General features: G+C 36.2%; 1 protein-coding gene across 1 annotated transcript in view; it reads left to right on the plus strand.

Moving 5' to 3' along the window:
• LOC103607157 (MOB kinase activator 1B-like) overlaps window positions 1-12,566 on the plus strand; it is a gene marked incomplete at its 3' end in the record, with an annotated part of 36,145 nt that extends 23,579 nt beyond the window's left edge. Inside the window, exon 2 of the mRNA XM_008591693.1 lies at window positions 12,400-12,566. Coding sequence (XP_008589915.1) covers window positions 12,400-12,566 — 167 coding nt within the window. The remainder of the gene's footprint in view (window positions 1-12,399) is intronic.
• Between the last annotated feature and the right edge of the window lie 1,828 nt (window positions 12,567-14,394).

Consider the following 14,394-nt stretch of genomic DNA (forward strand, 5'->3'; position numbering starts at 1 on the left):
TCCGTGTCCGGCAACGGATCGCAACCCTCAGTGTCGCCCCTGTCCCGGACCGGGACCAGCAACGGATCGCAACCCTCAGTGTCGCCCCTGTACCGGACCGGGACCAGCAACGGGATCGCAGCCCTCGGTGTTGCCCCCGCGCCTTGCCCAGCCAGTGAGCGGGAACCGGTCCGTATGTGGGATCCGAACCCTCGGCGGGAGCGCCGCCGCGCTTCCCAAGCGGCGCACTATAGCAGTGCGCCACCGGGCCGGCCCAACTTACGATATTTTCAATTTACTATGAGTTTATTAGGACATAACCCCATTGTCAATTGAAGAGCATCTGTAATCTGCTACCTCCTTCTGTTTGCACTTGCTGCTAGTGTTTCCCATTTGGACAACACAGCTGTTTTAACTACATGATCTAAGGCAAGCAGAGAACTAGAATGAAACTAAGTACCTTAACTCCTTGGTCCTTAAAGTGATTAGCTTATGTCAATTCTTTTTATTTATTTATTTTTTTTCCTTTTTGTCTTTTTTTACTGACCGGTAACGGGATCGCACCCCTCGGGGTTGCGCCCGTACCGGGGACCGGCAACGGGATCGCAACCCTGCGTGTTGCGCCCGCACCGCGCTCAGCCAGTGAGCGGGAACCGGTCTCCACATGGGATCCGAACCCTCGGAGGGAGCGCCGCACTCTCCAGTGTGCCACCGGGCCAGCCCAGCTTACGTCAATTCTTATAGTTAATCCTGTTCTACATTTACCCACATTGATGAATAAACATGATATAAGATGGTGAGTGAAAGAGCCTCAGTAAACTTTCCTGAAGGTGGTAGTTCAAGGTGTAGTAGCTTTTAAAAAAAAATCAACTATTATTGATCATTTATTAGATTACAAAGTAGCTTCTGAAAAAATACCCAAATGAATAGGGCATATGGGACCTGCTTCTAAGGTAAGAGGAGAGACAGATGAGTTAACATACAATTTTCATGATTTAGTAAATACAGTAATAGAAGACTCCATAGAGTACAACAGTGCCTGGAGGAACGTGTGGTTAACTCTTTAGGGGATGATCAAGGGTAGTTTCTCTGAGAATGTACCTAAACAGGTTCATGTATATCTTGCTTCAATTTTAGCAGAATTCACGTTGCTCTGTAGGGGCACTTTTCAAACTGTCTTATCCTTCTTAGTATCTCAAACTAGATCCTGTTTAGACATGTTATAACAAGTTAGTATGAGTTTATTTTGATGCAAAAAATTTTGCAATCCATGTATAGTTTTTTCATGAACTTTTTGGAGACCCCTCATATATCCTATGAAACCTAAACTAAATATATACCCCAATTCATCTTCCCCTTAGCCAGATGCCCATAATACCACATTACCCAAGGAGGATGTGTGATGGATGGGGAGTTAGAGACAGCAGTCTTAAGCAATTGCAGGTGGATGATTTCTGCAATTTGACCATGGGAACATATGATGTTTAATAAAAGTAGTCCAATTGTCCCTGTTTGTACATGACATGATCTTATATAAGAAAAACCAAAAGACTTCACCAAAAAACTTAGAACTAATAAATACATTTCTATATACCAACAACGAACTAGCTGAAAAAGAAATGAAGAAAGCAATCCCATTTATAATAGCTACCAAAAAAATAAAATACTTAGGAATAAATTTAACTAAGGAGGTGAAATATCTCTGCAATGAATACTACAAAACACTGATGAAAGAAATTAAATAAGACACTAAAAAATGGAATGTCATATCCTATGTTCATGAATTGGAGGAATTGTTACTGTTAAAATGACCATAGTACCCAAAGCAATCTACAGATTTAATGCAATCCCTGTCAAAATACCAGTGACATTCTTCACAGCAATAGAGAAACAAATCTAAAATTACACAGAAGACTCCCCCAAAGCCAAAACAATGCTGAGCAAAAAGAAAAAAGGTGTGTGTGTGGGGGGGCGCATCATATTCTACTGAGCTATAGTTATCAAAACAACATGGTACTGCCATAAAAGCAGACACATGGACCTATGGAACAGAGTAGAGAACCCAGAAATAAATCCATGGATCTGCAGGCAACTGATTTTTTGACAAAGGCACCAACAACATACCTTGAGGAAAGGACAGCCTCTTTAATAAATGGTGTTTGGAAAACTGTATATCCATATGCAGAAGAAGGAAACTAGACTCCTATCTTTCATCGTCTACCAAAATCTACACAAAATGGATTCAGGTCTTAAATGTTAGACCTAGAACTATAAAACTACTAGAAGAAAATATAAGAAAAACACTCCAAGACATTGGTCTGGGCAAAAATTTTATGGAGAAGACTTCTAACACACAGGCAACAAAAGCAAAAATAGACAAATGGGATTACATCAGACTAAAAAGCTGCACAGCAAAGAGGCAACTGGCAGAATGAGAAAAAATATTTGCAAACTGTGCATCCGACAAAGGATTAATATCCAGAATATAAAAAGAACTTAACAGCAAGAACACAAATAATATGATTAAAAATGGACAAATGACCTGAATAGACGTTTCTCAAAAGAAGACCAATGGTCAACAAATGTATGAAAAATGCTTAACATCGCTAATCATCAGGGAAATGCAAATCGAAACCACAGTGAGATATCATCTTACCTTAGTTGGAATAGCTGTTATCAAACAGATGAAAAAATAACAAATGCTGTTAAGGTTGTGTTGAAAATGGAATTTCTATACACTTTTGGTGGGGATGTAAATTAGTACAGCCACTATGGAAAACTGGGAATTCCTCAAAAAACTGAAAATAGAACTGCCATATGATCCGGCAATCGCGTTACTGGGTATATATCCAAAGAAAAGTAAATTAGCATACCAAACAGATATCTTCACCTCCATATTTATTGCAGCACTCTTCATAATAGCTAAGATATGGAATCAGACTAGGTGTCCATCAACAGATGAATAGATAAAGAAAGTGTAGTATATAAACATAATGGAATACTACCCAGTCATAAAAAGTATGAAATCCTGTCATTTGTGACAACATGGGTGAGCCTGCAAGACTTTAGTTAAGTGAAATAAGTCAGGCACAGAAAAATACTGCATGTTCTCACTCATACATGGGAGCTAAAAAAAAAAAAAAAGTTCAGTTTACAGAAGTAGAGAGTAGAATTGTGGTTACTAGAGGATGGGAAGGGGAGGGGGAGGAGGGGGAAGTAGAGATTTTGGTTAAGGGATACAAAATCACAGCTAGAAAGGAAAAATAAGTTCTAGTGGTCTACAATAGTGATAGGCATCTATAATTAACAGTAATTTATTGTGTGTTCTTAAATGGCTAGAGGAGAGAAGTTCAAATGCTCTCATCACAAAGAAATAATAAAGTTTTGTGAAGATGAATATGTTAATTACCGTGATTTTATCATCACACATTGTTGTATTCAATACATGTATTGAAATATAACTCTGTACCTCATAAATATATACAATCAATACATATCAGTTAAAAATTAATTAATTTTTAAAAAGTAATGTTTAGGCTTCCTGCCTGTTTCTTGGTTGTAATATTTGTACATTTGGAATATATCAACTCAGTTGCCAGGTTGATGCTCAGTTTAAGCTCTGCATATGCAAATTTTGGTTCCCTTGTTTTACAAGTTTAGCACATTGTATAGGATTTTGACTGTGGACACTTCCTAACATCTCCTGTGGTTTCAGTAACTATTTACTGACTAGAATAATGGATTTAGTGCTGGGCAAAGGAAACTGTCCTCTATACAACTCAGAAGCTCAGAGGGTGTTTGGAGATGAGCGATTAAACTTTAGTGCCTTCATTTATAGTTCAGATCATTTCACAGATGTAGAAACTAATTGGTCCTTGCTTGTGAAGTGCTGTATTGTTTTCTAAGGATTAGATTATAAAAGTTTATGGCATATTAAATTGACTGAATTGACCAACCCTCCACACGTTCTTGTATGAAGTCAAGAAATGTTACACTTTATAAAATTGAAGCTTTAAGAACGTGTTTTAAATTGAGAGGCAACACAGCAGTTTAATGTACTAGTGCAGTGCTCCCTAATATGCGTTAAAGAGTAGTAGGGTGCTAAAATGTGGAGGAAAAGTTTCCTTGACAAAAGATGTTTGGGAAACCCTGGGCTTAACCATAAGCAATTTTCTTCACTGTACTTCTCATACCTTATAAAATACTTGTTGTTTTAATGATATACTAATGCATCTTTTGGCACTGTATTAACCATTGAGGATAGTTACCTTCCACCTAATCTTTCCTTCAAGCCTGAGATACAATTGCCTATCTGACTTATCCATTTGGATGTCTAGATAGGTATGTCAAGTTAGTGGGTTCAAAACTCATCTTTACACACCCATCTCAATAAATGGCCCACTTTCTACCTAATTGAGAATGAAAACATAGGAGTCATCCTTTATTTCTCACTTCACTCACCACAAATGAAATCCAATAGTAAGTTTTCTTGGTTCTCCCTGCAAAAGTGTAGATTCCGTCATCTTTCCATCTCCACTAGTCCAAGCCACCATTCTCTTCTTTACAGTAATTTGCTGGTTTCCCTGTTTTTACTTTTGCTCTCCTGCCAGTCTGTTCTCTTCATGGCAACCAGAATATTTCCCTCCCTTCTTATTATTTATTTCTTAAAATTGACACAAATTATATATATATATATATGTATATTTATGGTATACAACATGATGTTTTGACATATATATACATTGTGGAATGACTAAATCACATGTGTATTTCCTCACATACTTTTATCATTTATTCATGGGGAGAACACTTAAAATCTACTCTCTTAGCAGTTTTCAAATATACAATACATTGTTATTAAATATAGTCACCATGTTGTACAGTAGAGCTTTCGGATTTATTCCTCCTGTCTGACTGAAACTTTATATCTTTTGACCAACTTCTCCCCAATTTCCGCCCTCCCTCACCCCCCCCAATCTCCCTTACACCACCACTATTCTACTCTCTGCTTCCTTTTTTTTGGGCAGCTGGCCTGTACCATATCCAAACCCTTGACCTTGGTGTTATAATACCATGCTCTAACCATCTGAGCTAACCGGCCAGCCCCCTACTCTCTGCTTCTATGAGTTCATTTTTTTTAGATTTCACATATACGTGATGTTATGTGGTATTTGTTTTTCAGTTCCTGGCTTATTTCATGTATCATAATGTCCTCTAAGTATCCATGTTGTCACAAATGACTGTATTTCCTTCTTTTTTAATGCTGAAATAGTATCCTATTATGTGTATATATATATGTGTGTGTATATATATATATACACACACATATATATATATACATACACCACATTTTCTTTATCCATTCATTCACTGATACACATTTAAGTTGATTCTGTATCTTGGCATTGTGAATAATGTTGCAGTGAACATGGGAGTTCAGACATCTCTTCAACATACTGATTTCATGTCCTTTGGAAGTGGGATTGCTGGATCATACTATAGTTGTATTTTTAGTTTTTTGAGGAACCTGGGTATTGTTTTCCATAATGGCTGTACTAATTTACATACCTGCCAGCAGTATACAAGGGTTTTCTTTTCTCCAAATCCTTGCCAACACTTGTTTTCTTTCATCTTTTTGATAATATCCATAGAGTGATCTTTTTAAAAACATTAAATCAGATAATGTTTTTACTTCTTTTTTAAAAAAATCTCCAGTGGCTTCCCATTTATATTAAAATTATAGTCTAAGTTCCTTATATTGACCTCTAAAATCTTAGCTACTGCAATTCTTACCACCCTTTCTGATTTCATCTCAAACCACTGCTCCCATCATTCATGATGCCGTAGTCACAGTTCCTTTTTGTCCCCGTTCCTGAAAAAGTTGCTTTTGTACTGGTTTTTCCTTTCAGCCTGGAATGCTCTTCCCTCTTCCCAATATATTCACATGGCTGGCGGCTGCTGCTGCTTGTCTTTCTGGCCTTGGAGAGGCCTTCTCTAGCGAACTAATCTAAGGTAGTGCCTTGTCACATTGAATTACTTGTCACATCACTTTATTTTCATCATAGCACTTACCACTGCCCAATAGTTTCTTGTTGGTTTTTATTTTTTCTTCTGCCTCCTCTCTCCACCATGAGAGTAGGGACCTTTTCTGTCTCATTCAATGCTGTGTCTCAGGGCTTAGAAGAGTGCTACTTAGAACACTGTAGGCAGTCAGAATGTGCTTGTTCAATGAAGGAATGCAAGAGTGAATAAATGGATGAAAGAAACTGACTTACTGAAGTGGTGAGGAGCATTATTGGTAGCCTACTTCTTATTTTTCTTTAGAATTTTTTAAAAATTGAAATGTAATTCACATACCATAAAATTCACTCTTAAAGTACAATTCAGTGGATTTTAGTGTATTCACAAAGTCGTGCAGCCATCACAACTGTCTAATTCCAGCACATTTTAGTCACCCCAATAAGAGATCCTGTATCATTAGTAGTAGTCGATGTCCATTCCCCCCTCTCTCTAACACATGGTAACCACTAATCTGTTTTCCTGTCTCCATGGATTTGCCTATTTTGGACTTTTTATATAAATGGAATCATACAATATGTGATACTACATATTTTGTATCTGGATTGTTTTCACTTAGAATAATATTTTCAAGGTTAGAATGTGGTGCTGATGACACCAAGGTCAAGGGTCCAGACCCTTTAGCAACCAGCTGCATAAAAAAAAGAAAAAGAAAAAGAAAAAGATTCATCCTTGTTGTAGCATGTGTTAGTACTTTGTTTTTAGTGGCCAAGTAATATTCTATTGTATGGATATACCACATTTTGATTATCCATTTGTCAGTTAATTGCCCTTTGAGTTGTTTCCACTTTTTGGCTAGTATGGATAATGCTGCTGTGAACATTAATGTACTGTTGACACTTCAATAACACAGGTTTAGGTTCACTGACCCCTGCGCAGTTGAAAATCCATGTATAACTTTTCACTCCCCCAAAACTTCACTACTAATAGCCTACTGTTTACTGTAAGCTTTACTGATAACATAAACAATCAATTAACACTTATTTTGTATATGTATTATATATTATGTTTTTATAATAAAGCAAGCTAGAGAAAAGAAAATGTTATTTAAAAAATCATAAGGAAGAGAAAAACCATGAGAAATCACTTTTTACTGCAATACGCAATTTACTGGCGAGACGAACAGCTCACACAGAGATGGTTAATGTTACATGGCATTTTAAGTGGATACTCATAACACTTGAGCTGACCACAATAGCAACAGGAGTTGGCTAGGAAATTATAATAGTATAATATGTACTACAGTTAATTTTATGCAGTTATGATTTAATACTGCATATTTACGTTTGTTTACCTATCTCTTGACTGCATATAGCTCCAAATGGTCTGTGTGTGTGTGTGTAAGTTTTGATGAATTTTAACTTTTTATAATAGATTTAGGTATATTTTATGGTAGTAAATTAGAAATGGTAGAAATGATACTAGAAATAGACTAGTATCGACATATATTTTATGCGTTCCTGACATATCCAACTTAAAAAAACTTGTTTTTGATATTTCTAGGCTACATGGTGTGTCTGTGAGTTTTTTTCCAATTGTTGCAAATCTCCAAACATTTTTCCAGTATTTTTATTGAAAAAAATCTGTGTAAATGGATCCATGCAGTTTAAACCCATGTTGTTCAAGGGTCAACTGTACAAGTTTTTGTATGTATGCTTTCAGTTCTCTTGGGAATATACTTAGTCATCTCTCTTCCCTTCTCCTGAGCCCCTAGCAACCATTGATCATTTTAGTCTCTATAGTTTTGCCAGAATGTTATGTATTTGGAATCAGACAGTACATAGCCTTTTCAGAATGGCTTATTTCACTTAGCAATATTCAATTAAGGCTTCTTCATGTCTTTTTATGGCTTGATAGCTTATTTCTTTTTATCACTGAACATAATATTTCATTGTATGGATGTATCATGCTTTAATTATCCATTCATGTATTGAAGGACATTTTAGTTGCTTACAGTTTTGGTGATTATGATTAAAGCTGCTTTAAACATTCAGTGCAGATATTTGTGTGGACATAGGTTTTCAAATCAATAGGATAAATATCTAATAGCGTGGTCACTGTATTGTATGGAAAGATTAAGTTTAGCTTTGTAACAAACTACCAAACTTTTCCAAAGTGGCCATATCACTCTTGTGCTCCTGTCAACCATGAGTGAGTTCATATTGTTCTGCATCCTCATCAACATTAGTATTGACAGTTGCTTGGATTGTAGCCATTCTAATAGGTATGTAATGGTATCTCAAACTACCTAATTCAAAATTCAAACCTTCGAATATGAGTAAGAGGACTGGGGAAAACAAACCTGAATATTCTGGATGTTTATTTGGAAAGTGATGATGGCCTTAGGGTAATGCTATGGACTATTAATACAACACCCCTTATATGTGATGCATCATTCACTTTCTATTTAGAAAGCTCTAAACTCTCCATAGTTAATGATGCTGTTTGGGGAGCTGTATGAGAGAAATTAACAGTCTAATCCCTTTCTTCTAAGACCAAAAAAATAGTAGCTACTCTTATATATTAGTGGGATTATAAAAGGGTACAAACTTATTTAGGGAAAAAATAGGCACTACATAAAATTTTAAAATGTATATGTCCTTTAGCACAGCAATTTTTCTTCTAAGAATTTATCTTTCATCTATGTGTATGCACAAGGATGCTTACTGCATCATTTTTTATGGTAGCAAATGACTGGAAACAACCTAAATGTTTATTAGTGGGGGACTGAAAAAATGTTATGATATATCTACACTGTATAAGGAAATACTATTCAGTCTTGAGAAAGAATAAGGTAGATCGGCTTATACCTTAATATACAACAATCTCTTTAGTGTATTAAGTGTAAAACATTTTTTTAGTATACTACGGTACATTATTATTGTGTAAAAGCAAACAGAAACAGGTTTAAACGTTCTTATGCTTGTATAGACGTAGACTCTGGAAGGATACACAAGATATTGGTAACTGATTTCTTCTGTGTGATAGATTTAATGGATTATGTAGTAGTAACTACTGTAAACATTAAAATGCAGGCATACCTGCAGGTTTGGTTCCAGACCACCGCAATAAAGTGAATGTCACAATAAAGTGAGCCACAAGTTTTTTGGTTTCCCAGTGCATATAAAAGTTGTGTTTACACTATACTGTAGTCTATTAAGTGTGCAGTAGCATTAGGTCTAAAAAACAATGTACATGCCTTAATTTAAAAGTGCTCTGGTAAAAAATGCTAATGATCATGAAGATACACATTTACATATCTTAAAATGTCATGTGAGATATGTGCATTTGGCCATACGTTGTTACTATAATAGCTTGTACTCACCTATGAGAACTTTTATGTACATGCTTTGATATTTGTGGTTTTAAACTTGAAGACTCTGTCAGTGGTCTTTTGATCACCCCTTCCAAGGTGGGGTGGATATTGGTAGAAGTTTCAGGTAGCATTTGAAGGAAAAAACCTAATGGTTTTTTGTTTGTTTTTTTATTTAAGTATTTCAAAAGAGTTTTGAGTGATTAGAGAATTCTGCCTGAATAAAGCAGAAGGGTCAGATAGAAGGGAAGGACTGGAGGATTTGAAAGCATTTTGGAAGTATGAATGTACATGGAATTGAGGAATAGAAAAGAGCTAAGGGTCTGCAGGGAACTGAAAACATTTTATAAACATCTCATCTCTAAATTATATCCTTTTATAAAAAATCATCTTCGAGACTTCCTAAAAATACAATAAAAAATCGAATGCCAGATGATAATTTGTGATTTCCAAAGTAATGTAAGAAGAAAACAGCAAAATGAAGAATAGAACCTTATTTTCTTGATTTCCAATCTAATCCTGAGGTTATTCTGAGAGAACCTGAACCTTGATTTGAGCATAGGACATAGCACAAAAGAAACAAAACAAAGTAGAAATTTAAAAAGAAAAAAATTTGTTTTGAATTTGATGTATGAAAACATTTGTTTTCAAACCAGGGTTGTATTTTTCCCCATCCATCCTTAGGGGGTGGGAGTGGGATTGGGAGTTGAATCCAGCTTTGGCTGTAACGCCATTTCTTCGTTTACTCCAAATTATTCTGGCTCAGGAAAAGGAAGGATAATGAAAATACTGAGTTGCACAGCATTTTACAGTTTTAAAAGCTTTTTTCACATATTTTATTTTCTCATTTTAAAACTGCTCTATGATATGGATAGTGGTGATGTTTTGGTATTTTTGTGAGGTTTTCTCTCTTACAGAAATGATAAGCTCTGGAAAGTTAGGTAGTTTGCCTGAGATAACATGGCTGGTATATGTCAGAGCTGGCCTTCACAAAATCAAAGTCAGGTCATTTTTTTTCTTTCTACCAGAGTACTTGGATAAGGTCTTGTGAGGTAGATTTACTTAGTTTGGTGGAATACGAGCTCTGAGAGGGGCTTTGTTCAATTAAACATTTGGAAACCTAAAACTTTGGGGCAGCGTGGTTTGATTTAGTTGATGGTTTTGGGGGCAGGTGAGGCTCTGACCCTCCAGAGTGCATGCACAGCTTAGGTCCTTGTAGTTCTTGTGTACTCTGCCAGCTTTTTTCAGAGCTGATTGTTGCGTCCTCAGTTGCTGCATCAATCTAAGTGGTGGGCTACTTAACAGAAGTGTACTTAACACCATGCCTGAAGACTTGTACCACATTAGTCATTGGAGGGCTTTTTAAATTAATCACACATAAAGTAGTAAAATGTCTTTTTGTAAAATATGTTGGTGAAGTATGTTTCTCACACTAAATTTTGATAAAGGGTGAGATATTTTAGAAGTGCTAGGAGAGAATTTGGTGTTTAATGTGTTATCTAATTAAACTGAAGAAGAATTTCTGCACTCTAGTGTGGGTCTAGAGCCTGACTATATCTAGTATTTGACCTTGGATTTACTGAGTGCCCTTGGAAACCACTGAGAGGTTCTAAGTAGAGGAGTAACATCATCTGATTAGTTCTTTTAAGGAAATCCCTTGGCTGTTGAGCAGAGATATAGGGGGAGTGTGTTAGAATTGGGCATCGATTTAATTCTAATTAAACACTTGGGAAGAGACCTACATTTAAATGAGAATGCCAGTACAGATGTTTCTTTACTTATGATGGAATTACCTCCTGATAAACCCATTATAAGCTGAAAATATTGTAAGTCAAATCATCCTAAACCGAACCATCCTAATTCGGGGACTGTCTGTACTTTAGAGTGAAGAATACCTGTCATTTGAATTGGATATATGGATTGACAGGTAGATTCTTAGTTTATCTCAGGATACTCAATACTTTTTGAAAGCTCCTCAGGTGACTATAATATGCATCCAGGGCTGAGAACCACCTACCACTTCACTTTGGTGAAAGAGGGAGGGATTTGGGGTTAAGGTTGGGAGATGGGTGTAATGAGTGAACAGCTGTGGAGAGCTTGGAAAGCATAATAATTTTTATGTGTTCTCTTTGGAATTCCACTTTCATATTCATATGTTAAAACGTCTGAATGTTTTGGTGGAATGAATTTAGTAACATTAAACTGTAGAGTTCCTCTTTATCCAGCCTCTAATTCTTTCCAATCTATTCCTTTTCATATGAAAAGAGTATTAAGAAGGGGTGACTAGAGTATTATACAGTTTGATAAGAATTTGCCAGAATTAACAGAAGATTCCATCTTTTAAAAACTCTTAAAACCATTTCTAAGCCTAGTTTTAGTTGATCCATTAAAAAAATTGTTTGTGTATGTGTGCGTGTGTGTATAAAAGTGTTCAGAAATTTGAGCCAGCCCTAATGTCTTACCTAACTGGTTAACCAGAATTCTGGATTAAGATTGATTACTGATGCTTCCTATAATTGGGTAGAAGGACATGTAGCTTTTCTTTCTTGCTCTAGGATTTTTATATGTTTTATTGATATAAAATGGTATCTTTATACTTCTTATAAGCAGGAAACAAACTTATTTGTATTAGGATAAATAGGGGTGAAAAGGAATAAAATGACTAAAACCTTTCATGGAAGTCCTCTTGTTTTTGTTGATTATAACCTATAATCCTGAATTGTTCACTTATTGTAAGAGATGGATTCATTATAGCTGAAAATTATTTTTCTCCTTGTGAGTTAAAGTAGGGACTGTAGAGAAAGTTTGTAGGTGTTTTGGGTAGAAAACATAGTAGTTACAACAATTATATTGTTGGGATTTAACATAGCCAATATAGTTTAGCTCTACTGATGAGGGGAGCTAAAAGTATATTTTCTGTTTATTTATGGATGTTTAGGATTTTATTATATCCCATAGATAGTGTAGTAGACTCTGTTGAAGGTCATGCCTTAAATATTTAAGTGCCTTTTTTTCTTTTTTATTCATAGTGGTAGTCGTGCTTCTAAAACTTTTAAACCAAAGAAGAACATTCCAGAGGGATCTCACCAGTATGAGCTCTTAAAACATGCAGAAGCCACACTTGGCAGTGGCAACCTCCGGATGGCTGTCATGCTTCCTGAGGGGGAAGATCTAAATGAGTGGGTTGCAGTTAACAGTAAGTAGCCTTTCTATTTCTCAGAAGACTCTGAATTGGGTTTACAGTCTCATTGTAGGTGAGTGTTGGGGTCCTATCTATGCTAGGATCTAGGTAGCAACCTAATATCATAATACAGTGGTGTCTTAATCCAATTTTACCCTTTATTTTGTTTTATTTCTGAATATAGAATTTTATAAAATTCATGTCTGCTGTTATAATATATCACAAAGCATAGATTTACTATCTTCAGTGGAATAATGATATTAACAATTAATATTTGTTGAACACTAATTATGCGTCTGGCACTCTGCTATCCTGTCTACATGGATAATTTTATTTCTACTTTATAACCCTTTGATGTGGGTACAATTATTATCCCAGTTTAATAGATAAGGAAGCTAAGACAGAAAGACTAGTAATTTGCCTAGGTTGTACAGCTATAAATGGCAGAGCCTGGGCTCAAATACACAGCTATAGAATTTCAGAGTCTACTTTAACCACTACGCTAAATTGTCTCAGCATACTCAATTATTTTTCCAAATTGTGCTTATTTTTTTAAAAAAGACAATTCAGTAGAGATCTTAAAAATTTAGTAAAATATGTTTGTGAGATATTCTTAACTCCTAGAATGAAAAACATATAAGTAAAAAGTAAATATATTTTTAGGAATTGTATTAGTCTATTTCTGTTGCTTATAACAAAATACCCGGAACTGGGTAATTTATAATGAAACAATATTTATTGCTTACAGTTTTGGAGGCTGGGAAGTCCAAAGTCCAGGGTACACTGGTGGTGAAGGTCTTGGTGGTGGTGACAGTGACCCACTGGTCTCACATAGCAGAAATGGCAGAGCAGGGAGAGACTCTCATGTGCTCTCCTTTGAAAGCCCTCAGAACCATGCCCCTGACCACCATTATTAACCCATTCATTAAGATATGGTCCTACAATCTAATCACCTCGTCAAGGCCACACCTTTCAATTATCACAGTAGGATTTCCCACCCTCTTGACACTGTCACAGTGAGGGCCAAGTTTCCAATACCTGGAACTTTGGGAGACACAATTTAAGTTTCAGTGAGTTTAGGGGAGACATTCAATTCACAGTAGGAATTAAGCCAGAGAAAACTGGGAAATAAAAGGTTCAGGGCTTTTCAGTATTAGTGAAAAAATTAATAGAATTTTATAATTGAAGGAAATTTATATAACTCTAGTAAAAATAAAATGAAATTTAATTAAAAGCATACACTAAATGTCTAGGCTTTGATAAATGAAATGCAAAACATTTCTTATAATATTTTATGGGATCTTATTATAATTTAAACTGTCATGGGATTTATAAATTGAGCTGCCACCCACTAATAACTTTTAGGAAACAGAAGGATTTTTACTGAGATGTCTTAAAACCTTACTGTGACAGAGTCTCTCTCTGCTCTGCCATTTTCTGCCATGATACCCCTGGGTCACTGTTGCCACCACCAAGACCCTCACCAGATGTGTTCCCTGGACTTTGGACTTCCCAGCGTCCAAAAGTAGGCAGACTCATGTAGAACATCAAAGAGGGCGGTTCTAAGATGGCGACGGGTCTGGAGCGGCTGTGACAGGAGACAGCGTGATCCTGAAAGCTGTGCGCTGTGATACCAGAGTATTGATTGCATTTTCAAGAGCAACAAAAGGCGAATAATTCTTTCAACAACGATCCTACATCGACAAATAAGTGGCAGCAGGTTCAAGGTTTTGGGGCCGACACAGAGGAGGACTCCTGAGAGTGCCCAAGCCCGGCTGCGGCAACGAGCGATCAGCCCAGACAACAAAGGCCAGGAAAGCCAGCAAAGGACTGCGCAGAGGCG

Source organism: Galeopterus variegatus, unplaced genomic scaffold, assembly GCF_000696425.1.
Source record: "Galeopterus variegatus unplaced genomic scaffold, G_variegatus-3.0.2 Scaffold7187, whole genome shotgun sequence".
Taxonomy (NCBI): Eukaryota; Metazoa; Chordata; class Mammalia; order Dermoptera; family Cynocephalidae; genus Galeopterus; species Galeopterus variegatus.